Below are 24,452 nucleotides of genomic sequence, written 5' to 3' on the forward strand. Positions count from 1 at the left end.
AGAGAGTCTGTGTTATCTTGTGATGGATAATGAGGTTCTTTGACCTGGTTTATTGTCAGGAAACATGTTAAGCTCTCTTGGTATATGGTTTCCTGAATCTACTTTTTAACAACTCTTTTTTTAAATGAGATACTTACCTATCTCCAGCATTAGGTGTTTCTCCTGTTGTTCATGATTTTTTGAAAGTGGCAAACACTGAACTTATAATCACATTGAAATTCTTCCAAGAACACTGGAATGTGGAAAGTCTAGTTTGGAAATGCAGTCTCTCTTAAATCCTCTGTAGTGTAGGCTTCTGTATTTGCACCTGAAAGATAATTCGTATTGTTGTTCAGTCGCTAAGTCGTGTCCAACTCTTTGTGACCCCATGAACTGCAGCACGCCAGGCTTCTCTGACCTTCACTATTTCCCAGAGTTTGCTCAAACTCATGCCCCAAGTCAGTTAGGCCATCCAGTCATCTCATCCTCTGTCATCCCCTTCTCCTCCTGCCCTCAATTTTTCCCAGCATCAGGGTCTTTTTCAATGAAAACTGACTCCTTGCCCTTAACAACTCTCTCCTTGCAGGAAACAGCTTCCTTCCCACCCGAGGGCAGGGCCTGGAACCAGACCTTTCTCCCTGGTTACCTTTACCTCTGGAGAACAGGCCAGACTTCAGAAGCCTGAGAATCCTTGATCACATGCTCCTGTTTTCTCTCCTTCCTTTTTTAACCTCACACCACCTTATCTAAGAAATAGGACTGTTCCTTCTTTCGTCTTCAGGCTCCAAAGACAGCTAGCTCAATGACCAATTTTGTTATTGTTGGCATTTTCAGGGCCTTCCATTGTTTTCAAGTAATAGCATTCTGTCTCAATTAATACGGACAGTATAAGACTAGGGGTGACAAACATCCTGACAAACAGCTCTTTTTGGAAGCCCTGTTCCCTCCCCTCTCCTCCTATGGCCCTGCTTGAGCATTTCATGGCCACAAGGGCAATTAGTGTGAGCCTCATAAGCTGGGAGCATCTCAGCCCAGTCAGATCATTGCACCCTTGCCAAGATGATGTCAAAACTCCACTGACACCCCCTTCCTACTCCCATCCCTGGAACCTGTACTTCCATCACTCTGACCAGAATAAGTTGTAACTCTGAGGGCTTAGTTAGAATGATGGTGGTTGTTACAGTTCAATAGCATCTCTGTTGTCTTTGCAAGAATTACAAATACAAATTATAATTTTCATTCTGGCAATCTGGTACCTGTTCTTCCGGAAAGATCTCCGAATACTGGGCAGTTTACTTTGGAAAACAGAATACTAATTGTATCTGATACACTAACATACATTCACATCAGAAGTTATGCTCGCTCTTGTGTTCAAATATAGTTTTAACTTCTTTTTTATTGAAAAATCATAGCCCTAAGGTGAGGTCTAGGTGGCACAGAAGTTACAGGAGGTGACATAGTGGATTGGAAAGTAAAAATGATGTCTGTCAACTTTAGATTATTCTGATCCAATATGATAAAATATCTTATATGCTTTAAAAAACTATAATTAATATTGTGATTTTAAAAATGTGTCTTTGGTTCTACTTCTTATTTGAAATATAGGGAGCACCAGGTGTCCCCGGTCAGCCAGGGGCCAGAGGTGATCCTGGATTCTACGGATTTCCAGGCATGAAAGGTACTGTTTTTGTTCAGTCCTCTGTGGATGCAAAGACAATGACTATGAGTCACATTTTAGGGCACACAGATGTTTACTGAACCCGTAGTGTCAGAACAGGCTGGATGCAAATAGAATGAATGAAGGAGAATGAAGCAGGAAGACCACTCCAGCACCCAAGCCCAGAGGCCTTAAAAATTAAACCATATCTTAAGGATGGAAACTCGAGAAAAGCTTAAAACTGGGGTGACCTTTGAGTGTACTGATGTGTGTTGGGCTAGAGAATGGGGAACTACATCAATAGCAACAGTGTTGCTTTGAATGATTTATTTTACTTCCTGCCTGTGTGATAATTGTAAAAGGCAGAAAATCTAAAAGAATACTCACAAACTGATCATGTGGGAGGGTAAGTAAATTTTTATATGCAGATTTAAGCATTTGGTTTTTTATGGGGCACATGTATTATGTTTTTTAATGAGAGAAAACATAATTTGGAGTTATAAGTTTAAAACATTCATACACATAAAATTTAAACTTCAGGTTTTCAGAAAATCCCCCATAATGGTACTATGACCTCAAATGACATTTTGAATATTGGATGTGTTGTCTTAGCAGGTTGAATCCACTGGGACTGTTTTGTGTGTGCAGGGAATTGATGATCATGGTATAGCTAAGTCGCTTCAGTCGTGTCTGACTCTGTGCGACCCCATAGACGGCAGCCCACCAGGCTCCCCCGTCCAGGGATTCTCCAGGCAAGAACACTGGAGTGGGTTGCCATTTCCTTCTCCAATGCATGAAAGTGAAAAGTGAAAGTGAAGTCGCTCAGTCGTGTCCGACTCTTAGCGACCCCATGGACTGCAGCCTACCAGGCTCCTCCGTCCATGGGATTTTCCAGGCAAGAGTACTGGAGTGGGGTGCCATTGCCTTCTCCGGATCATAGTATAAATAGATGCTAAATTAGTATTAAGTGAAGTGAATGAAACCACATTTCCATGAAAGACACTTTTCCAGTTCTGAGGGAGGATAAGGTGGAGGTCAAAGATAGCCTTTTCAGTTTTTCAATCACTGGCTCTTCAAAGAGCAAATGACTAAGGAGAAACCAAAGCAAGAGATTCTGAGAAATCTCACTAGCTCCTGGGTGGGTGAACACTGGCCTGGGGAAGATGTGGACCATTTGTCACTCTTCCAAGTCTCAGAACAGGAACAGATAAGACTTGAAAAATTACAGGAATGCTGAGTACCATAGAAAGAAATATTCTGGTGAAATATTTAGATGTATATTGAGGGCATGTGTGTGTGCATGCTAGGTTGCTTCAGTCATGTCTGACTCTTTGCGACCCTATGGACTGTAGCCCGCCAAGCTCTTCTGTCTGTGGGATTCTCCAAGTAAGAATACTGGAGTGAGTTGCCATTTCCTCCTCCAGGGAGGAATTTCCTCCCGACCCAGGAATTGAACCCGTGCCTCATGTCTCCTGCTTTGGCAGCTGGGTTCTTTACCAGCGGTGCAGCCTGTGAAGCCAAGGAAGATTCATAAAATAAGAAGTATTAACCAGTTCTTTTGAAATATATTCCATGAAACACATTCAGTTATTCTCTTAGATATCAGAATAAGACTGTCCATCATCTGGCACCACTAATGAGTTTGAACTTCTTTATTTGGAAATGTTTATTCCCCCAAAATTAGGCATCTTCTGGTAGATATAAGCAAATATTAACATATCCTCAAGTTCTCGTATCAAGTGGATAATTTATAGTGATTGCCAGTTAACTTTTGATAATATAATTGTTTTATTATATTTCTGCTATGAATATCATATTTAGTATTAAGTTCTAAGTAATTAGATGTTATAGCAACCCACTCCAGTATTCTTGCCTGGAAAATCTCATGGACAGAGGAGCCTGGTGGGCTACAGTCCATGGGGTCGCAAACAGACATAACTTAGGGACTAAAAACAGCAACAATTAGATATGATATGTACATTGTGTCAAGATTTTTAAAAAGAGTGTTTCTCCAAACCAATGTTTCTTGGTAACTTTTTATTCATGTCAAAGACTGGGAGAGAAACCTTACCACTTTGATAGTTTTCATCAAACAAGATATTTCATATGAGTTCATGAGAGTTCCTAATATAACTATCTTTGGGCTACTAGTAAAGCTAGAGTAATAAGCTGAGAAAGTAGACAAGTATGACAATCAATATAACTCACTAGGAAGTGCTAAAATAAGATTTAATATCACTTCATATTTTATCTTAAATATTAAATTGGTTTCTGAACTTAAGAACTAAGAACTCTTCCCCTTCAATGCTAAGATACTAGTACTTAATACGTACTTCTAGAATACATTTTTAACAGACACTATGCATGACCAACTGGGTCCAAATGAAATGCTACAACCCACATGAATATAACTAAGTTGCAGTCCTTGTCATGCAGCTCACAACCTCCAGTCATCACTCCCAGAATTCCCCCTTAGAGACAGCAATCAATCTGAAGAGCTAGGAAACCCATTGTTCTATGTGGAATGACATTGCTTTTCTTTTTTTCTTTTTTTTTAAGGGGAGAAGGGCAATTCAGGATTTCCAGGACCACCTGGACCTCCAGGGCAAATTGGGCCAAAAGGACCACCTGGTAAATATATTATTTCCTTCATATTGCTCTCAGTTAAGAAAGAGTAGTTCATCAGGAAAGCCATCATCCTTTTCTGTTCATGCCAATAGGTGTACGTGGAGAGCCTGGCACAGTGAAGATCATCTCCCTTCCAGGAAGCCCAGGCCCACCTGGTTCAGCTGGAGAACCAGGGATGCAAGGAGAACCTGGGCCCCCGGGACCACCAGGAGATCCAGGTGTGGGATCACTAGGAAGTAGTTGAACCAAACTTCTTGTAAAGAGATTTGGAAACAAATGATACAACTTCACAGAAAATGATACACATTATAGTGTTTTTAATAATCAGCTTTCAGTCAATTCAGTTCAGCCGCTCAGTTATGTCTTATTCTTTGCAACCCCATGGACTGCAGCATGCCAGGCCTCCCTGTCCATCACCAACTCCCGGAGTTTACTCAGACTCATGTCCATTGAGTTGGTGACGCCATCCAACCATCTCATCCTCTGTCATCCCCTTCTTCTCCTGCCTTCAATCTTTCCCAGCATCAGGGTCTTTTCAAACGAGTCAGCTCTTCACATCAGGTGGCCAAAGGACTGAGCTTATTTTACTATAGGCCAGCAAATAAAAGAACTTTTGACCCTATTGACAACTGGTGTTTATAGTATAAAGTTGAGCAAATACACTATAGGGCACTCAGGACTGTTTTTTATTAAGGTAAAAGTATGAAGTCTATCTTCTCTGAAAACTGCCAGTCTTAGAGCTCTATTTCTAAATGACTGCCTGAATAAACCCCAGTTCTATGTAAAATATTTATACCTTTCCAACAATTTGCACAGCACTTGGAAAATTAATAAATGCAAATGTACTTGCTATTATGAAATCTTTTAAAATTATTGGTGCATGGAAATTGAACTAACCCCTTTCTATTGGCCTAGCATATTGTAATAGACCTCTGGATGGAATTGTTGTGTTCTAGGTTCAACTGAATCACCTGAGAAATAAGAGAGATTTTATTACTTTGATTAATACAAGGACATAGTGAATTCTGGAGTAGCATTAATCTAAATGGTAGCACAGTACTAAAATGCTGTATTTCATATACCCCTAGTTCATTTTTTAGTTTTCTTTTCTCCCTTGGGAAGTAGATTGTAGCATGTTGGATGACCAGTTGTCCCAGTGTGCTCAGGGATGAAGAGCTCTTCTATTTGTAGGATTTCTGTTATTGACACTGGGGAAGTCTCGGGTAAACTGGGATGGTTGGCCACCTTGCCTTTTATCCTATATGAACCATTCAATACAATGTTGGTTTTTTGCTTTAGGACCCTGTGGGCCAAAAGGTAAACCAGGGGAGGATGGTCCACCAGGAATTCCTGGACCAACTGGAGAAAAAGGCAACAAAGGTTCTAAAGGAGAGCAAGGTAAAAAAAAAAAACAACAAAAAAAAACAGCTGGCTGTTCTTCACTGAGGGAGAGCTAGTCTCTGTATATACAGAGAAAGGAGACTTGTTTGAACTTATGAGAACTCTAAATATTTCAGTGTGTGCATTGCAGAGAAGACTAAGCCAGGGGCAAAACATTCTTTTTGAAGTAGACAATCAAGAGTTATTGGAATATACCATTATTCCTATGTCTTAACTGGGCAAATGTACTCCTGATTTTTAACCTGCAGGCTCATAGATCTAATGAAACACCAATTCTATTTTCAGAAAAGCTGATACTGCATACTTAGTTAATAACATCTACCTCTAAGCGTGGCACCTGATTTTGGTACCTACTGGAGAAAGTGATAGTCTACTTGTTTAAGATTAAGGTTTATAAACTTAAATTAAGAATGGGTTTTACTTATTGGCATGTTGATACACATGCATCTTATGAGATAAGAGCATGGCAGAGTTAATAAAGCACATAGATTGATATAGAATTTGCAAACCATCATACTTATATAGTTTTGCTATTGTAAAATAAGTTAAAATTACCTTATAAATTCTCTTCAGTTTTTTAGTATTAATCTAATTTACAACAGAAATATATGAAATGCACATTTTTTTTCCAAAGAAGAGAAAAACAGTGGCACCTAAGTTATAGTTGGAAAAATATTACTTTGATATGAATAGAAGAGCAACTTAGTATCATTATTCAGGAAAGCCATCTTCTAACTATGCCATTCTTGAATATAATTCAACAACTCATGTGTGTTTCCTGAAAAGGGGCCTCTTTTAAGTACTTCAGTCTGAACATAAGCTTATATGTGTCAATTTGATATGCCCGAATCAAAATCTACCTTCTGCAAAAGTTTCAAAAGCACCCTTCTAGAAAATATCTAAATGTCCAAATCTTAGTTTTTAGGATTGAGTCTTTGTTAAAGTAAGAAAAAATTCTAAATGTGATTTCCCAATTCATTGACATATGCCCAGATCTACTATGACACAACTGTATAAAGATTAGAGATTTGTCTTAAAAAATTCAAATATAATGCTAGCTAATAATGATAATTGCATAATTGCTCATGATTTAGTACTGTCCTGAGTGCACTTTAAGACACTATTAATCATTCGATTTTCATCAAAGTGTGTTTTTCAAAGTGGTAAAAGCAAAACTATTAATAATTATATGAATTTTAAAACTTTACTGGCCACATCTGGCTTTCAAAATGGGGCCATAGCAAGATTGAGGATACTACAAAACAAACTGTTGAGAATTACTAGCAAGTAGAGAGAGATGGTCTTGATGCCAGGCACCACAGGGCAACATAGAGATGAAGAACTGATCTCAAAAAAACCCACCATCAGATATACACAAATATTTATAACAAGAGGCATTTGTAATAAAATAGTCAACATTTAAGAAAGTTCTTTAGCCATTTTATAAACCATACTTCTTTAGGACTCCTTTCTACAGTTGAGGCTTAATAAATATATATAAATATTTGAATTAGTATTTTGGATAAACAAGTTTGAGGTTTTGTTTGTGTTGCCACATGTATAGTGTGTTTTCTAAAGGACCACCTGGATCCGATGGCCTGCCAGGCTTGAAGGGGAAACCTGGAGACACTGGACCACCTGCAGCAGGGACAGTGATGAGGGGCTTTGTCTTTACCCGGCACAGCCAGACCACAGCGATTCCCTCCTGTCCAGAAGGGACAGAGCCACTCTATAGTGGGTTTTCTCTTCTCTTTGTACAAGGAAATGAACAATCCCATGGACAGGACCTGGGTAATGCCCCTGTTTAATTTCTATCCACTTCGTTCCATATACAGACAGTACATTTTTATGGCATGGGGTACTTCCCTCTGAAGTTAAGTATAAACAACCTGAGTATATTTAGCACTTTTTTTTAATTTTGTTTTTTAATTTTTACAATGTTGTGTTGGTTTCTGCCATCCAACAATGCGAAGCAGCCATAATTATACATCCATCTCCTCCCTCCTTCCCCTCCCCCCAGCCCATCTTTCCAGGTCATCATAGAGCACTGCTACACAGCAATTTCTCACCAGCTATCCATCTTACACCTGATAGTATATATCTGCATTGATGCTGCTTTCTCCATCCATCCCACTCTCTCTCTCCCCTACTGTATCCACAAGTCTCTACATCTGTGTCTCCATTCCTTTCCTGCAAATAAGTTCATCAATACTTTTTAAAGAGAGTACATAAGACATTGACCTCTAATTGTCTAATATTCATTCTGGATTGTAAGCTCTAGAAGGAGCCAATCTAGTTGGTCTTATTCAACAAAAAAATCTTTTGCTTAAATAACCTGTCTGCTGTTCAGGCTTAAAAGTAAAATCTGTTCCAAAGCTTGGCCTGGTTATTGGCCATCACATACATATGAAGAACTGGGGATACTTTGAAGCAAAGACATTTTCTCAAAGACCTCCGCTAGTCCTCAAGTTCTAGATGATTAGAAAGGGCCCCGGAAAGTGTTAAAGGTGGAAGAAGGAAGGAGGATTTATGTCCCTATTGGATCTTTAATTCCTATCAGTATTAAAACTTTTCAGTCATACATTTTGCAAATAGCTCTTTTGTGTTGTTTCTCTCCAGTTTTTGCCACATGTTATGTTTTAATTAGCTTCTATCTAGTAATGATAATCAAAATAATTGGAATTCACTGAAAGTGATACCCAGTCTGATGTTTTATTAGGAACACTTGGCAGCTGCCTGCAGCGATTTACCACAATGCCATTCTTATTCTGCAATATCAACGATGTATGTAATTTTGCATCTCGAAACGATTATTCATACTGGCTGTCAACACCAGCTATGATACCAATGGACATGGCTCCAATTACTGGCAGGGCCCTGGAGCCTTATATTAGCAGGTAAAATCCCAGTCCCTTAGTTTCATGATGGCAACAGGTGAATCACTTCCTTTGCCACAGAATGCAAGGCAGCACACCATGGTGCAGAAAGTGGTGATGCGCCCATATTTTTTGTTTTATGTTACAGATGCACAGTCTGTGAAGGTCCTGCAATTGCCATAGCTGTTCACAGCCAAACCACTGATATCCCCCCCTGTCCTGCTGGCTGGATTTCTCTCTGGAAAGGCTTTTCTTTCATCATGGTAAGGAGAAAAGGAACGGTACATTCATAGTAAACATTATCCATGGAATCTTATGTGGTCTCCAGGATTGATATTGTTAGACATCAGTATGCACAATCTGCTGTGAATATTTGCTTGAAAATCTGCAAATATGCTTTAAGTTTGTTTGTTTTTATAAATAATGGAGCATTTTAAAAAACAAACTTCTCAGAAAGAGATTACCCACATATTCTAAGTAAGACCCTTTGAAGTTCATATGAAGATGGGAACTAAAAGAGAAATAGCCTTTTAAAGAAAAATTCTCCAGATGCAAGTACTAAATGAAGAAATCTATGGATTGACATTTGTGAGTTTGATACCTGCGCAGATGTGGTTGGTGATTATTCATATTTTGTGTAACATCATTTATGATACCTTATTCTCCCTTGTTTACTTAATCACTAATCAACACATATTTATTGAATGCCTTTCTGTGCTATGACCATTCTAGGCACTAGGATACCAGCAGTGAACCAAAGTTTCTGCTCTCATGGAGCTTCTTTCATAGTGCTAGACATATAAGTGAGAAGACAACATAACAATAGTAGTACATAGTGAGTTCAGATGGTGAGCAGTCCTATGGAGAAAATAAAGCAAGATAAGAGGAGAGACTGATAGGGATGAGGTCAAGGAAAGCTTTGTGGAGCAGGCCCCTGAATGACAAAAAAAGAACATGTCAGACCTGGGGGGAAAAAGCATTCTAGGCAAAATAAACAGCTTTTAGATTATTTTCGATGATTATCCTTCAACTTGGAAGGCACCTGGAGTGTTATAGTAAATTTGGATAAATAAGCACAAGAAGTTCAATTCATGCTTGCTTTTTTTTGTCTTCTATTACCAAAAAAAAAAAAAAAAAGTAGAGCACTGAAAATGTGAGCACTATGCACAGAATTCTTATTTGGATCCTTTTCTTGTGATAGTTCACAAGTGCTGGTTCGGAGGGTGCTGGGCAAGCACTTGCGTCCCCTGGTTCCTGCCTGGAAGAATTCCGAGCCAGTCCATTTATAGAATGTCACGGAAGAGGAACATGTAACTACTATTCAAACTCCTACAGTTTCTGGTTGGCTTCATTAGACCCCAAAAGAATGTTCAGGTAACTATTCAAAGTTAAGTTTAATCTGATGACTCAACTGCGTAACTATTCAAAGGTTGCCTGGGTTAGATTTTCATTCCCCGTATGCTGATGTACTCACGTTAAAAAAAAATCTCCCTGTGCCAATAAAATCCTGTTTAGCTTGGCACTCCCAGTGTACAAGTGGTCTAGAGTCGACAAGTAGCCCTGGTTTGTGCTACTGTACCAATAAAGACCAAAAAATATTATTTTTGTCATTGTTAAAAAGATTTAATATTGATATATGAATTTATAGACTACTGAATAAACTACTAAAGTGAAAGTGTTAGTTGATCAGTCATGTCTGACTCTTTGCGACTCCATGGACTGTAGCCCATGGACTGTGGCTCCTCTGTCCATGGAATTTTCCAGACAAGAATACTGGAGTGGGTTGCCATTTCCTTCTCCAGGGGATCTTCCCAACACAGGGATTGAACCTGGGTCTCTTGCATTACAGGCAGATTCCTTACTGTCTGAGCCACCAGTGGGTTAAAAAAAAAAAAAAAAAAAACTATTACATGATCTACTAATTTAAATTTATCGTGTTGGAAGACTTTTGAGTATTACAGAGAATTAAAAGGGTAGGAGTATTTTTTCAGAAAAAAAAATCTGTAAGTTCGCATTTGTAAGTTACTGCTAAATACAACTAAAATGATGAAGTGCTGACATGTATATCTTTTCAGAAACATACCTCCCTGAAATAAAGTTTAGGTGAGCTACCATATTTATTAACAAAACTCAGACCCAGGATGTATTTCCATTTTATCTATAAATTGATGAGATTTTTGGTGTTTTTTTGCTTTTGTTTTTTATTTCAGAAAACCCATTCCATCAACTGTGAAAGCTGGGGAGTTAGAAAACATAATAAGTCGCTGTCAAGTGTGCATGAAGAGGAGACCATGAAGAAATATAGAAAAAATAAAACTGTTACTTTTCATCCTAAATAACCAAGTAATATTGCAGAACATGCACTTATTTAAGTATCTTTCTCTCTTGGAACAGCAGTACAAAGTTTCTATTTGTTTCCCCACACAACAAAGCCTTCTTTTAAGTTAGTTCTGTGATACTGGTCTCTAAATCTGTACTGTATCAATGTTCCCTAATGCAAAGCACTAAGCTTTTCACAAAGTATCACAAAAATCTTGTATTCCACTTTTATCCAATGCACTAAGTAAATGGCGATTGTATAAAGTTTGATACTACAAGTGAAGAGCTATTTGGTCCACTGGATTCCCAGGATTCACCCCCTTTCTATTCCAGTCTTGGAGACTCAGGGAGGCTAATTCTGTTTTAGATTGCCTGATCACCCGCTTCCCAAAGCTTTAGACCCTGGGTAGGGAAGGGGATGAAATGGGATATTAGAGCATCATGAATAAACTGGACTTTCAAACCTGGTGAGTAATCTAAGACCTAAGGGAACCAGAATTGAATTGAGGCTCATAGATTGTCTAGTGCTTTTTCAAACACACCCAAGACTAAGGCCAGAAAGGGGTTGCCCTGAATGGAATAATAATAGCCTTGGAAATACTGTATGGTTTTGGTTTACATTTTTTAAAAGACATTTTTGTTTGTCCATCGAATTCATTTCACTACAGCAATATAGCTTGCTTATATTCAAATAGATATAATTTTTACCCTTAGTAAATTAACTACACCCACACAAATAACCAATTCCTTGATATGCACTTTATCCCCATCCCTATAAATGTTGGTGCATACCTTATAAACTAGCAGTTCAGCAACCCATGGAATAACTGAAGGCATTTGTTGGCTAATCAGGCTCAAAATATTTTTCATTTGCTCTAAATATTCCATTTAACCTGGGTGTTCAGAGATGTATTCTCTTGTTAACTACATAATTCTTCCTTTGTTAATGACATGTTTTTGATATTACATATTCTTAAACCATTTGAAGAGTCCATTGTGTAAAAATTTTGATGTACAAATTGTATAGATTGGTGGTTGTATGTCTTAAAACTTGCTTTTCAGTGTGTTGATACATTCCCAAGTTTACCTAATTCAACTTAAGATTTTATTCAACACCAAGTCATATCCCAGGCACTGCACTAAATTATAGACACTAAGGGGATGAAAAGAGACTTGTTTCTGATCCAATATCTCAGAGAAGGTAACTTACTGTTTCTGTTAAGAATTCTACATGTCTAAGTTGTTTTTCCTCCTTTTTTCCCTTTGTTCTTATATTTCATCAGAATAATTCAGCAGGCCTCAGTATAAAGGTTCAAAAATAATACTTATGACTAGGGAAAGCCCAGGACATCTAGCTTCTCCTAGGCATTACAGAAGTCAAGGTGTGAAAATGTTAAGAAAATGAAAAATCTACAAAACCTTAAAGACCATTTATACTTGATAGTAGCACTATTTGATTAATCTCAGAGGCCAGATGTTCAGAGATAAAGCTCTGCAGATGCTTCTTAATCCACCAAGGTGGAGTTGGTGGTGCTGATATTTAAATTCAGGTTATTGCTTCAACCTCAGTTGCTTTGTAAATGAAGGTGTGACCCCAGAGGAAAGCACACACTGTGACCTTGGTTGGCATCCTTCACTGCTCATGTGACTGCTGTCAAATGATTTTTACATTTAAGCTGAGAAGTGCATTTTACTTAGATTATTTGCTTAGACTCATCTTATACTAAGACTTTTTTTTTTTCTCTAAAAATATCCAACTTTCTTAATTGTACCATAATGGCATAGGGCTAGCTGATCTACACAAACCCTCTGTAGGTCAGCAATTCTCAAAATGTGGTCCCTGGACCAGCAGCATCAGCAGCATCTGGGTACTTGCCATCAATGCAAATGCTTAGCGTAGACATTTAGAATCAGAAACTCTGGGGGAAAGGCCCAGAAATGCATATTTTAACAAGCTTCTCCAGGTGATTTCTGATTGAGAAGAACTGTTCTAGGCAAACATCCAAGAAACTATTCTACAGACAGTTACCAGTTAAGGCCAACCAATATTGCTCCATCCATAGCTCTCTTTAAAGTCCAAAATCACCTCAAGGTCATCTCAAGTGACCTCAAGGTCATCTAATTTTACTAATAAGTTAAAGCCTTATATTGGTGCTAATGGCAAATGACTGGCCTCTGTTTGTCCCCAGGCTCCCTCTTTTCTTGTCCCATTATCAGTGTTTAACTTCTGAGGAAGACAAGTGATGCTAAACATTAGATCCCAATGAAGCCATATTGAAAGTGGCTCAGTTCCCCTTGTAAGACTGAGCATTGAAACACAGCTCATGAGCGTTACTTTCCAGATACCCATCAGTAGTTTATAAAGTTATGAAGATTTAACTTTGTAGATAAAATGTAAATAACTTGTTTCTTTTAAATCTGGGGCTTCAACTTTGGAATTTCACAGTGTGCTGAAATAATGGGTTTCTCAGAGGTGTTTTTGCAAGATAAACATTATTAAATAACTTATTTATAAAAGTATTACAATAATTCTAAATTTGAATTTTATTGCTAACTTACAAATATTTTTCTATGCATCCAGTGCAACTTACCGCTACTAAACTTAATTTAATATTTACTCTATAACCAAATGAAATATATTTAAAATATATTGAATATTTTATATTATTATATCTTGACAGAATTACAATGTTGTACTAATATTTCTGTAACTACACCTTAAATATTTTGTTGTTGTATTGTCTAAGAATAAAATTGAAAAATTTATATCTGGTCTTATTTTTTTCAAAATATAAACAAATTAATTTTTTGCATTGTAAAAATAGTATATGTTCACTGTAAAAAATAACAGTAATTAGGAAGACTATATAAAAATTGCCATGATCTAACCCCTCATCCCCATCCAAGAAAATTAAGGTATTATCATCTCAGACTTTTTTCTTGTTGACATATTTTCAAATCAATAGGTAAGAAGTAATCAGTATTTATATGGCTTTTTCTACATAAATCAATGAATAGGATGACATTTAGTTTTATTATGGATGTATTATGAACATTTTATTTCATATTTGTCCAATTGTTTCCTCAGGATAAATCTCTAGGAGGAAAACTGCAAAAATCAAAGGAGTTGCAATCTTAGGCCTTTGAGATTATATATATATATTTATATACATACACACATGTTCTCCAGAAACATTGCTAGAATTTCTAGTTGCATCAATGCAATGTTATGAAAACTTTTATCTCCTTATGCTTTTACCAATATTGGACATTGCTGTTCTTTCACAGTTTTGCCAGTCTCAATTTACATTTTGCTCATTATCAGCAAGGCTGAACATTTACCACTTTAAATTAATATTGGGGTTTTTATTTAATATATTTTAATTAATATGTGAGTTTTTTTTTCCTGTGAAAGGCCTAATCATATCTTTATGCATTTCCTATTGAGGTATTTAAGGAGTTTTCATAAATCAAGAGGAAAAGGTATAAATTACAGAAGTTATGGATCTTATATTTTGATGTTTCCCATTTATAATGCACCCTATTCAAGGAAAAATATTCATAAAATTTCAAAGCTAGAGAATTGGTAAAGAGGAATGCCTTTAATAGACAAAAATCTGAACTCTCATGGGTAAGGAATTTTGGGGTGTGTCAAATGACAATAAAGATATCATCATATGAAAACACAGAATGAATGGTGATGCTGGGCAATAATTCTAAGAAAACCAAGAAAATTGTTGCCCAAATATTTAGAAACAGTTTCATAACTGGACCAAAAAATTAATTAGAAAACATTTTGATCAAAAAGTATACTAATGCATTTTAATGAACTTATTTTTACAAGCAGAAGAATGAATGCTGTGTTGAGTTCATTATCTCTACTTATAAGCCTGTTTATAAGAAAGAAAAGTCCTATAGAAATAAAAGTCCTATAGAAAGAAAAGCCTTCATCAGTCTCTAAGGGATTCCTTGTAACTTATTGGCAGGGCACTTGCAGAACACTTAGTGTGGCTAGTTCACCTCAGTCTTACCCCAGCTCTGCTTACTGGAAACTAAAAGACAACCAAACACAGAACTCAAAGCAAGTGATTTTGAATCACCATCGACATCGTTCAGTCAGTCACGTCTGACTCTTTGCGATCCCAAGGACTGCAGCACGCCAGCCTTCCCTGTCCTTCACCATCTCCTGGAGTTTGCTCACACTCATGTCCATTGAGTCAGTGATGCCATCCAACCACCTCATCTTCTGTTATCCCCTTCTCCTGCCTTGAATCTTTCCCAGAATCAGGATCTTTTCCAGTGAGTCGACTCTTTGCATCAGGTGGCCAAAGTATTGGAGCTTCGGCTTCAGCATCAGTTCTTCCAATGAATAGTAGGGTTGATTTCCTTTAGGATTGATGGGTTTGATCTCCTTGCTGTCCAAGGGACTCTCAAGAGTCTTCTCCAGCACCACAGTTCAAAAGCATCATTCTTTAGCACTCAGTTTTCTTTATAGTCCAACTCTCACGTCCATACATGACTACTGGAAAAACCATAACTTTGACTACATGGACCTTTGTTGGCCAACTGATGTCTCTGCTTTTTCATATGCTGTCTAGGTTTGTCACAGCTTTTCTTCCAAGGAGCAAGCGTTTCTTAATTTCATGGCCACAGTCACCATCTGCAGTGATTTTGGAGCCCAAGGGAAAAAAAAAGTCTTTCACTGTTTCCATTGTTTCCCCATCTATCTGCCATGAAGTGATGGAACCTGATACCATGATCTTCATTTTTTGAATGTTGAGTTTTAAGCCAGTTTTTTTTTTCACTCTCCTCTTTCACTTTCATCAGGAGGCTCTTTAGTTCCTCTTCACTTTCTGCCATTAAGGGTTGTGTCATCTGCATATCTGAGGTTATTGATATTTCTCCCATCAATCTTGATTCCAGCTTGTGCTTCAGCCAGCCTGGTATTTCACATGATGTACTCTGCATGTAAGTTAAATAAGCAAGGTGACAATATACAGCCTTGATGTATTCCTTTCCCAATTTGGAACCAGTCTGTTGTTCCCCGTCCAGTTCTAACAGTTGCTTCTTGACCTGCATACAGATTTCTCAGGAGGCAGGTAAGGTGGTCTGGCATTCCCATCTCTTAAAGAATTTTCCAGGTTGTTGTGATCCACACAGTCGAAGGCTTTAGTGTAGTCAATGAGGCATTAGTAGATGTTTTTCTGGAATTCTCTTGCTTTTTCTATGATCCGAAAGATGTTGGCAATCTGATCTCTGACTCCTGCCTTTTCTAAATCCAGCTTGTACATCTGGAAGTTCTTGGTTCACAGACTACTGAAGCCTAGCTTGAAGGATTTTGAGCATTACCTTGCTAGCACGTGAAATGAGTGCAACTGTGTGGTAGTTTGAACATTCTTTAGCATTACCTTTCTTTGGGACTTGAATGAAAACTGACCTTTTCCAATCCTGTGGCCACTGCTGAGTTTTCCAAATTTGCTGGCATATTGAGTGCAGCACTTTCACAGTATCATCTTTTAGGATTTGAAATAGCTCCACTGGAATTCCATCACCTACTCCATCCACTAGCTTTGTTCATAGTGGTGCTTCTTAAGGCCCATTTGACTTTGCACTCCAGGATGTCTGACTCTAGGTGACTGATCACACCACTGTGGATATTCAGGTCATTAAGATCTTTTTTGTATAGTTCTTCTGTGTATTCTTGCCACCTCTTTTTAATCTCTTCTGCTTCTGTTAGATCCATACTGTTTCTGTCCTTTATTGTGCCCATCTTTGCATGAAATATCCCTTGATATCTCTAATTTTCTTGAAGAGATCTCTAGTCTTTCCCATTCTATTGTTTTCCCCTATTTCTTTGCATGTTCATTTAGGAAGGCTTTCTTATTTCCTCACTATTCTTTGGAACTCCGCGTTCAGATGGGCATATCTTTCCTTTTCTCCTTTGCCTTTTGCTTCTCTTCTTTTCTCAGGTATTTGCAAGGCCTCCTCAGACCAGGCTTAATTTAACCATTCAGAGAAATACTACCCTCTCTAGGTTTTTGGAGACTTTAAGGTGTTTCTAAAAATGATAAGACTGCTCAAAACCTTTTTAGAGCTATTGTTTTGGAATTATCCTTAACTGCAATTTATCGGTCAAATAAGGAAATAGATCTCATTACTTTATACCCAAGACCTACAACATGCTCAATATGGTTGCTCCATGAAAGCAGTGAGATGAGTAAGATATAGACCTTGGTCTCAAACATGGAACTTATCATCTGGTACAATAAAATAAAGCAAATACATAGATAATTATAATATGCAACAGAATGTTACAAGTACTGTAAGAGTCAATAGACAATGGTTCATAAGTTGGAGGCCTCATAAAATCACAAAAGTGGATTTTTTAGGTGGTCTTTCAAGGTTAGTTAGAATTTCAAGAAACAGAAGTTGATCAGAGGCAGGATGGCATTATAGGTGGCAGAAATAGATAAAGGTAAGTATCAATAGTTAGAAAAGCATGAACTAATCTCAGAGAACAATCAATGATCAAGACCATATACATATATATCATTCACACTTGTAGTAAATGGAGTGGCATGGCAGGAGGTGAGGGCCATATTAGAGTTTAGAACACCATGGAGAACTTGTACATCATTGGTTGGTATTAGAGACCCATTGAAGACTTTGAGCCAAAGAGTAGAATGATCATACAGATGGTAACATGGAAGATTCAATATTTCGGGATCACAATCTTCATTTGAAACTTATTTCAGTTTCCTTAGTGGGGAATGGACAGGAGTAAGAACCAAATTGTAAGTACTAAAAAGTAGAAAGATAGTAGTGGAGCAGCAAGACCCTCATTTCTAAAGGTTTTGGTCATAGCTTATTTAGCTTGGCCTCTAAATTCCCCCAAAAGGTTGGCCTGGAATAGATGATCATTCCTAAGATCATCTGCACTTAAAGGATGATTTGTCAGTATTAAAAATGGGCCCAAGAAGGAAATTCTCAGAGGACTTCCTAAGTTGTTTTAAAGAATGGTAACATTTCTAGATGTTACCAACATTCAACATTCAGAAAACTAAGATCATGGCATCCCATCCCATCACTTCATGACAAATAGATGGGGAAACAGTAGAAACAGTAGCAGACTTTATCTTGGGGGGCTTCAAAATCACTGCCGATGGTGACTGCAGTCATGAAATTAAAAAACGCTTGCTCCTTGGAAGAAAAGCTATGAACAACCTGGATGGCATATTAAAAAGCAGAGACATTACTTTGCCAACGAAGGTCTGTCTAGTCAAAGCTATGGTTTTTCCAGTAGTCCTGTATGGATGTTAGAGTTGGATATCTCTCATAAAGAAAGCTGAGCTCCGAAGAATTGATGCTTTTGAACTGTGATGTTGTAGAAGACTCTTGCGAGTCCCTTGGACTGCAAGGAGAGCCAACCAGTCCATCCTAAAGAAAATCAGTTCTGAATATTCATTGGAATGAATATATGAATGGATGGTGAAGCTGAAACTCCAATACTTGGGCCACCTGATGCGAGGAACTGACTCATTTGAAAAGACCCTGATGCTGGAAAGATTGAAGGCAGGAAGACAAGGGAACCACCGAGGATGAGATGGTTGGATGGCATCACCAACCTGATGGACATGAGTTTGAGCAAACTCTGAGAGTTGGTGATGGACAGGGAAGGCTGGCATGCTGCAGTCCATGGGGTCGAAAAGAGTCGGACACAACTGAGTGACTGAACTGGACTGAACATCTGTAGAGTATCTTTAGGCTCTAGAGAAGTACATACTCATGCGTATGTCTTTAGCTGTTAACATCGAAGAATACAAATGTATTCCTTGAATTGGCTTCAGTCCGCCCAGTGTTGATGAACAAGGTATTGACTTTCTCCTAGAAAGTTAGTGGTTATGTGGTTGTCTGCCTGCAGTGCAGGAGACCCCGGTTGGATTCCTGGGTGGGGAAGATCCCCTGGAGAAGGAAACGGTAACCCACTCCAGTATTCTTGCCTGAAAAATCCCATGGATGGAGGAGCCTGGCGGGCTACAGTCCATGGGGTCCCAAAGAGTCGGACACGACTGAGCGACTTCACTTTCACTTTAAATGGTTAGACAGCAAACAGTTCTTGGAAACTAAACAGGGCTTCTAACTACTGTGAAACCTAACTTCTTTTCCGAGATCCTTACCTTTAAGGGTTAGTAAAGCAGGTCAGGGTAGGGATCACTGTTAAGGAAGACACAGAGGGCTTGAAAAATCGTCAAAATTGGAGTATAGTGTTTAAGAACCACTTGCAGAGCGGGCGAAATATGCAGATTATTAGGCCTCACACCAGTTCTGATTTTGATGTGGACAGTCCTGAAAACTAATTATTTAACTAGCTACCGAACGTTTACCTTTTAAACACGAGATGCGGTGGGCGCACTTTGCCCACAACAAAGATGTCGCGGAACCGCCGTCGTACAGCCCCGCTCCTCTACGTGGGTCTTACGTCCGCCCTTCCTCGCGTCACATGACCACGAACCTGTCTCAACTACAGCTCCCGGAAGGGACCAGTCCCGGGCGTTCTCGCGTCTCTCTTTCTCTCCCCGCCCGCTGCGGGCGTCTCCGGCCGGTGATTTGCCCGGGCGCCTCCGTGCGCTCGGCCAACGGCCTCTGAGACCGCCCACCCGAGCACCCCGGGAGCCGGCGGGCGGCGGCCCTCGCCGGGGACCCTCCAGCGGGCCCAGGGGTGAGTGCTGACGTCTTCCCGACCCGGGATCCGCGGCCCGAGTCGGATGCGGGGCCTAGCGCTGTGGCCGGGATCCTCCGGCTATGGAGGGACCGGCTGGGTACGCAGCCGGTCCGTGGTGCGGTCTTGGCCTTCCCCAGGGGCCTCCCCGCTTCAATCTTGACCTTTCCTCCTTCTCGGGGCGTTGCTCCCCCCTTGAGTGTCTGAGGAAAGCACGGGAGAGCAGCGCACCCTGCTGCAATCGTTCTGGGGCTAACCTTGCCCACTTTAGTTCTGTGCCTTCGTTAGGTCGAAAAATTGAGTTTTCCACGTAGAAGATAGTTTCTGGCGTGGGAAACCCTAAGGGCGACCTGAGAGCTTCAAGCGAGGCTTGAGTGGTAGTCTCCTGTCATGCTTCCCAGCCAAGGTCCTGGTACCTTCCCGTATGACCTTGAACCCGACACCTGTCTCTTTGAAAGTCGGTTTTGGTTTGTTTTTCTTTTACTTTGTGTGTGTGGGGAGGCGGGACGTGTTGGAGACGAAAAGCCTTGTTGGAAGCCCGCGCCCCGGGGAGGCCCCTGGTCGCGCAGATCAGGAAGCATCCTTGCTGCAGGTGTAGATGTTGGGAGATGCTCCAGAGTTTCCTTCCAGGCGCTGGAAACTGGAGAAAGCTCGGATTCCCCTTCCGTCAGCGTGTGACCTTCTTCGTCTGCAGGACGAGTTCCTCTTCTGTGGTAGAAGAAAACCATGGGCTGCCTCCTACTAGAGGCATTCTCTAGGGAGGAGAACCCTTTCAAAAGTGGTGGCGTCTTTTAGTTGCAGAAGATAAAAAGCCTTAGCGCCTTTGTTTCAAATGTAGAACCAGTTGTATACAGGCCTCTCACCCCACAGAGGGACTTTAACTGAAGGATCTTAAGTGTTTTCTCTCCCTAGATGGAAAAAACATTTCTTTCGGTGTTGATTGCATCACCTAATGAGATCCCAAAGGGAAAACCCTTAGGAAAATAGATTCGGAGAGAGTTAGAACGATTTTGTTGTACCTTGGAGTCTCTGCCCGTGTAATTAAATTGTGTGTAGGACCTGCTATCTTTTTCTTTTTGGTTGCAAGCACTTGTGAGTTGGTTTTGCTCTTTTGTTTTTTTTTTTCCCAAAGGAAATTGTGTTTTCTATCCCTTCCTGTCTGATAGGGCTACCGCATTTTATGATTACAAAGTTTAGTGGTTACTGTCTTCCCTTTGGTGTTGAAACTTGTTTCCTGTGGATTGATAGCCTTATTTTAAAATTCGTTAACTCGTATTTTTCCAACTTTTCAGTGACTTCTTTAAAAATAAAAATGAATCCTGGGTTACTATGCTGTGATTTTCTTATACACCCATTATTTAAATGTGAAAGTCAATCAGTCGTGTCCAACTCTTTGCGACCCCATGGACTATACAGTCCATGGAATTCTCCAGGCCAAAATACTGGAGTGGGTAGCCTTTTCCTTCTCTGGGGGATCTTCCCAACCCAGGAATCGAACCCAGGTCTCCCACATTGCAGACATATTCTTTTTAAGTATAGTTGCTTGAAAAGAGAACTGAAATAGGGTGATCAGTATAAAAGCCTTGAACTAGGTCCACACAATAAGTGACCAACGACCTGGCTTTTTTTTTTTTTTGGTATTTGGGGAATTATAGAAATCTTTGTAACCACAATCAATTTGACCCAAGTTCTTTCTGTGACTTCCTGGGCTGTGTCTTTTGATCCCAGCATTCTAATACAGAAAATGAGAACGTAAAGCTTGATTCATTATGTGCCCAAACTGGGGACACTTTCCGTCACAGGATAGTGGATGTGACTTGATTCTAGGTGGTTTGTGGGTGAGGGGTTTTTGTAAGAGTTATGTTTTTGTTACCTGTTTTTATATGTGTACATTAAAGGATTTTGTCTCTTTAGTTATATCACAGAGACTCATGTATCTAGTAGATTGTAAGTGACAAAACTGGAGTTAATGTCTTAACTCCAGATGAGAAATTTATTTTCTTTTTTGCCAAAAGATACTACCAAAAATGTCATAGTCTAATGAGAGAAGGTGGGGGGGAAATGAGATTTTGATCAAATTTGCTTAAGCAGAAAAGCCAGTAATTGGAACAGTATAATGTTAAATCTTAGCAGAAAAGTTTAATCTACCTTGCAAGTAGCTAAGTTGGCTACAGGAGAATTTGGCTTTTTCTAGAAGTTGTCTTTTCAGTGTCCATCTTTGGTGATTTAAATCCATGATACTTTACAAACTCAGAAAGTCTTGTAAACAAAGATGTTGCTGTAGAATGAAATGTTGAGACCCATGGTATATAGTAGTGGAAAGTTAATATGAAGGCTGAAATGTAGTGAATGGAGTGAAGAGAATAGCACATTTTGGGGAGATACTGTTCTAGCAATTTGCATCCCTTGTTTATTATTATAAGATTTCAGTTTATAATGTCTTAAGGCTGTACTCCTTTTGAAGTGTCTCTTGCAGTGTTATTTCCAAATACAAGCTTTTACTGTGCTTCGGGTACATGTGTATGTAAGTATAAGAAGGCTATCTCATTTCTTATTTAGAATGATGCACAGAAATTGATAAGAGGTTACCTCTGGGGACCTGAGTTGTTACATAGCATGGGATCAGTGGGACACTTTATTGTTCTGTATGTTCTTGTGTACTTTGTACCGTGTGCATGTGTTACTGGTTCAAATTAAATACTGAATTAAAGTTATGAATGAAATTAAATACTGAATGAAAGTAGCTGGATGAAAATTTCACCAGTGCATTTGTTTCTCCTTAATTTGTGTATGTATATATACACTTATATATACACCTAAATATTAAGATTCTGTTAAACATATGTATATTTTGTCAGCTATGTTTTTCTAAATTCAAATCAGAAACAGTAGTCTTTTATTTTGTATTAACTAGTGAATGGTTGTAGGGTTCTGTCTCCAGGCCTAAAATTGGTGGTAAGTTTGTTCATTTTTTCTCTATTTATTTTAGTGGTTTTTTTAATGTAAGGCTGTGTATCTTTAGTGGTTTTCATCATGCAGAGGATTTTCAGCAATGAATCTCTGATGTCAGTATCATCTAGTTTTTCAGTCAGCTCCTGTTTTTTCTCCCCCAGGGACAAAAGTGGCTCTAAATCCAGCACGTGCATACTGAGGCAAGTTAATGGATTTAATATGAAGCACAGAAGCAGATAATGCCAAAGAGCAAGCAGTAATTGGTACACATTTGTGAGTAAAAGTTGTCTCTTTTTAGTCTGTTAGTCTTTAAACCATCTGCATGCCAGATCCTTAAAATTCACACATTTTGGTAAAGAATAAAAGGTGCAAGTTAGCAGTCATAATTAACCAATTGTCAGGGTGTAGCCCCTTAACCAGCCTCTAAGATCTCTCCAAAGCATGTCAGTGACGTGGAGTTTGAGATGTATGATATGTCTCTGACATGGAGTTTAGGAAATGTCTCCACTGTCACTTAAATTTATACTCCTTAATTTTTTTATTGTCCTTAATTTTTATTGACCTTGACTTAAGTATAATATCTTTCACTGAAAACTTAGTGTAATTTAGTTTTCAAAGTTATTTGCTTTTAAAGATATCATTACTTATACATCAAATATTAAGTTACCGCAAATACATTTTTCTGCCCTTTACATTATCTTTGTGATTTCTTCATTTGTACTTAGTCTAAAAAAGAAAAGGATCCCCCCCCCCCTTCAGAATATAATACTTAAGAGGAATTTTGTGACAAAATGTTTTCTTCTAATCTGACTTCACATTTGTATATATGTTTGTTTAACTTTTCTTGACCCTGTTTGCAAAATCATAGTATAGTGAGTATGCTTAAAATGGCCCTTGTGATTTTTGAGGTAAAGAACTCTTTTTAGGAGAGATTTGAACATTGGTTTTGGTTGAAATCCAAAAATAATTTTAAGTAGATATTTACTTTGATTCGTAGTTTTCATATGAAATGAATTGTTGAAATACTGATTTTTATTCTTTCTTTTTTACAGCTGGAAAAGCAGTGTCCGTGTTGTTATGTACACCTCCAAAAAAGTTCAGATCTGTAGGGGAATTGTTGTGTAAAGTAAACAACTCCAGGGTAGCAGTATTTTAATAGCTTTTATAGACGTGTATTTACTGTATTAAAAATGAGTAAAAGAACAAGCAATGACACCTCACTAGGAAGGTCAGTGACATTTTATTCAGTTGAGCTGGTATTATAGGCTTGAGACATAGTGGCTTTAAAGCTGATTGCCCACAGGCTAATCATCTTTCACATTGTGATCAGTATTTTTTTTATCTTGGGCAACTTCCTTTCTGCTGCTTTTCCTTGGAGCATGGATGCTTCTCTAATTTAGAAGATTTTGCAGTGCATATGTTTTGCCTTTCCCTTTGAAGGCATGTCATTTTTTTTTAAATATACGTGCAAATATATTCAGTACAAATGATGAATAGTGTGAACCTTTCACACTATGGTCCCTCAAAATGAATGCATACATTAAGGCTTTATTAACGTATATTCTTTATTTGATTTTCAAAATTTCATCTCAGTCATCAGGTATACATTCAGTAAGAGACGTTTTAATTTGTATTTTGTGAAACTCAGGGGGTTGCTTCTTTTTTAGTAAATTTAGAATTAACATTATTTACCTTCTGAATCTGATTTTCATTATTAAAAAGTTTTATTTTTTCCATGCATGATAGCAGTTTCTAATTTCATTTTTATAAAGTCCTAGCAGCTTCCCTTCAAATAATTCACTAGGAAATTTCTATTTGGGTTTTATTTTCGGCGGTTTTTAGTTATAAGCAGCATGCCTATCTGTTTATGCAGTGAGGAGGAGGAGAGTGTATGTGTGTGCATATTCATGTTGTAGTTATA

At 38.6% G+C, this 24,452-nt stretch overlaps 2 protein-coding genes across 5 annotated transcripts in view; both read left to right on the plus strand.

Moving 5' to 3' along the window:
• Positions 1-13,828, plus strand: part of COL4A3 (collagen type IV alpha 3 chain) — a 158,411-nt gene extending 144,583 nt beyond the window's left edge. Inside the window, exons 44-52 of the mRNA XM_055573649.1 lie at positions 1,585-1,657; positions 4,196-4,267; positions 4,357-4,482; positions 5,564-5,662; positions 7,244-7,456; positions 8,385-8,562; positions 8,690-8,804; positions 9,743-9,915; positions 10,752-13,828. Coding sequence (XP_055429624.1) covers positions 1,585-1,657; positions 4,196-4,267; positions 4,357-4,482; positions 5,564-5,662; positions 7,244-7,456; positions 8,385-8,562; positions 8,690-8,804; positions 9,743-9,915; positions 10,752-10,836 — 1,134 coding nt within the window. The 3' untranslated portion in view covers positions 10,837-13,828. The remainder of the gene's footprint in view (positions 1-1,584; positions 1,658-4,195; positions 4,268-4,356; positions 4,483-5,563; positions 5,663-7,243; positions 7,457-8,384; positions 8,563-8,689; positions 8,805-9,742; positions 9,916-10,751) is intronic.
• Positions 13,829-19,437: 5,609 nt separating this feature from the next.
• Positions 19,438-24,452, plus strand: part of MFF (mitochondrial fission factor) — a 29,094-nt gene continuing 24,079 nt past the window's right edge. For 2 of the 4 annotated variants that reach the window (XM_055573636.1, XM_055573637.1), the window contains exons 1-3: positions 19,441-19,579; positions 22,693-22,804; positions 23,584-23,759. In XM_055573636.1, coding sequence (XP_055429611.1) covers positions 23,722-23,759 — 38 coding nt within the window. In that variant the 5' untranslated portion in view covers positions 19,441-19,579; positions 22,693-22,804; positions 23,584-23,721. Of the gene's footprint in view, positions 19,580-22,692; positions 22,805-23,583; positions 23,760-24,452 lie in introns of all 4 variants that reach the window. The other 2 variants (XM_055573641.1, XM_055573640.1) reach the window with 2 other exon arrangements.

This window comes from Bubalus kerabau, chromosome 3, assembly GCF_029407905.1.
Source record: "Bubalus kerabau isolate K-KA32 ecotype Philippines breed swamp buffalo chromosome 3, PCC_UOA_SB_1v2, whole genome shotgun sequence".
Classification (NCBI taxonomy): Eukaryota; Metazoa; Chordata; class Mammalia; order Artiodactyla; family Bovidae; genus Bubalus; species Bubalus kerabau.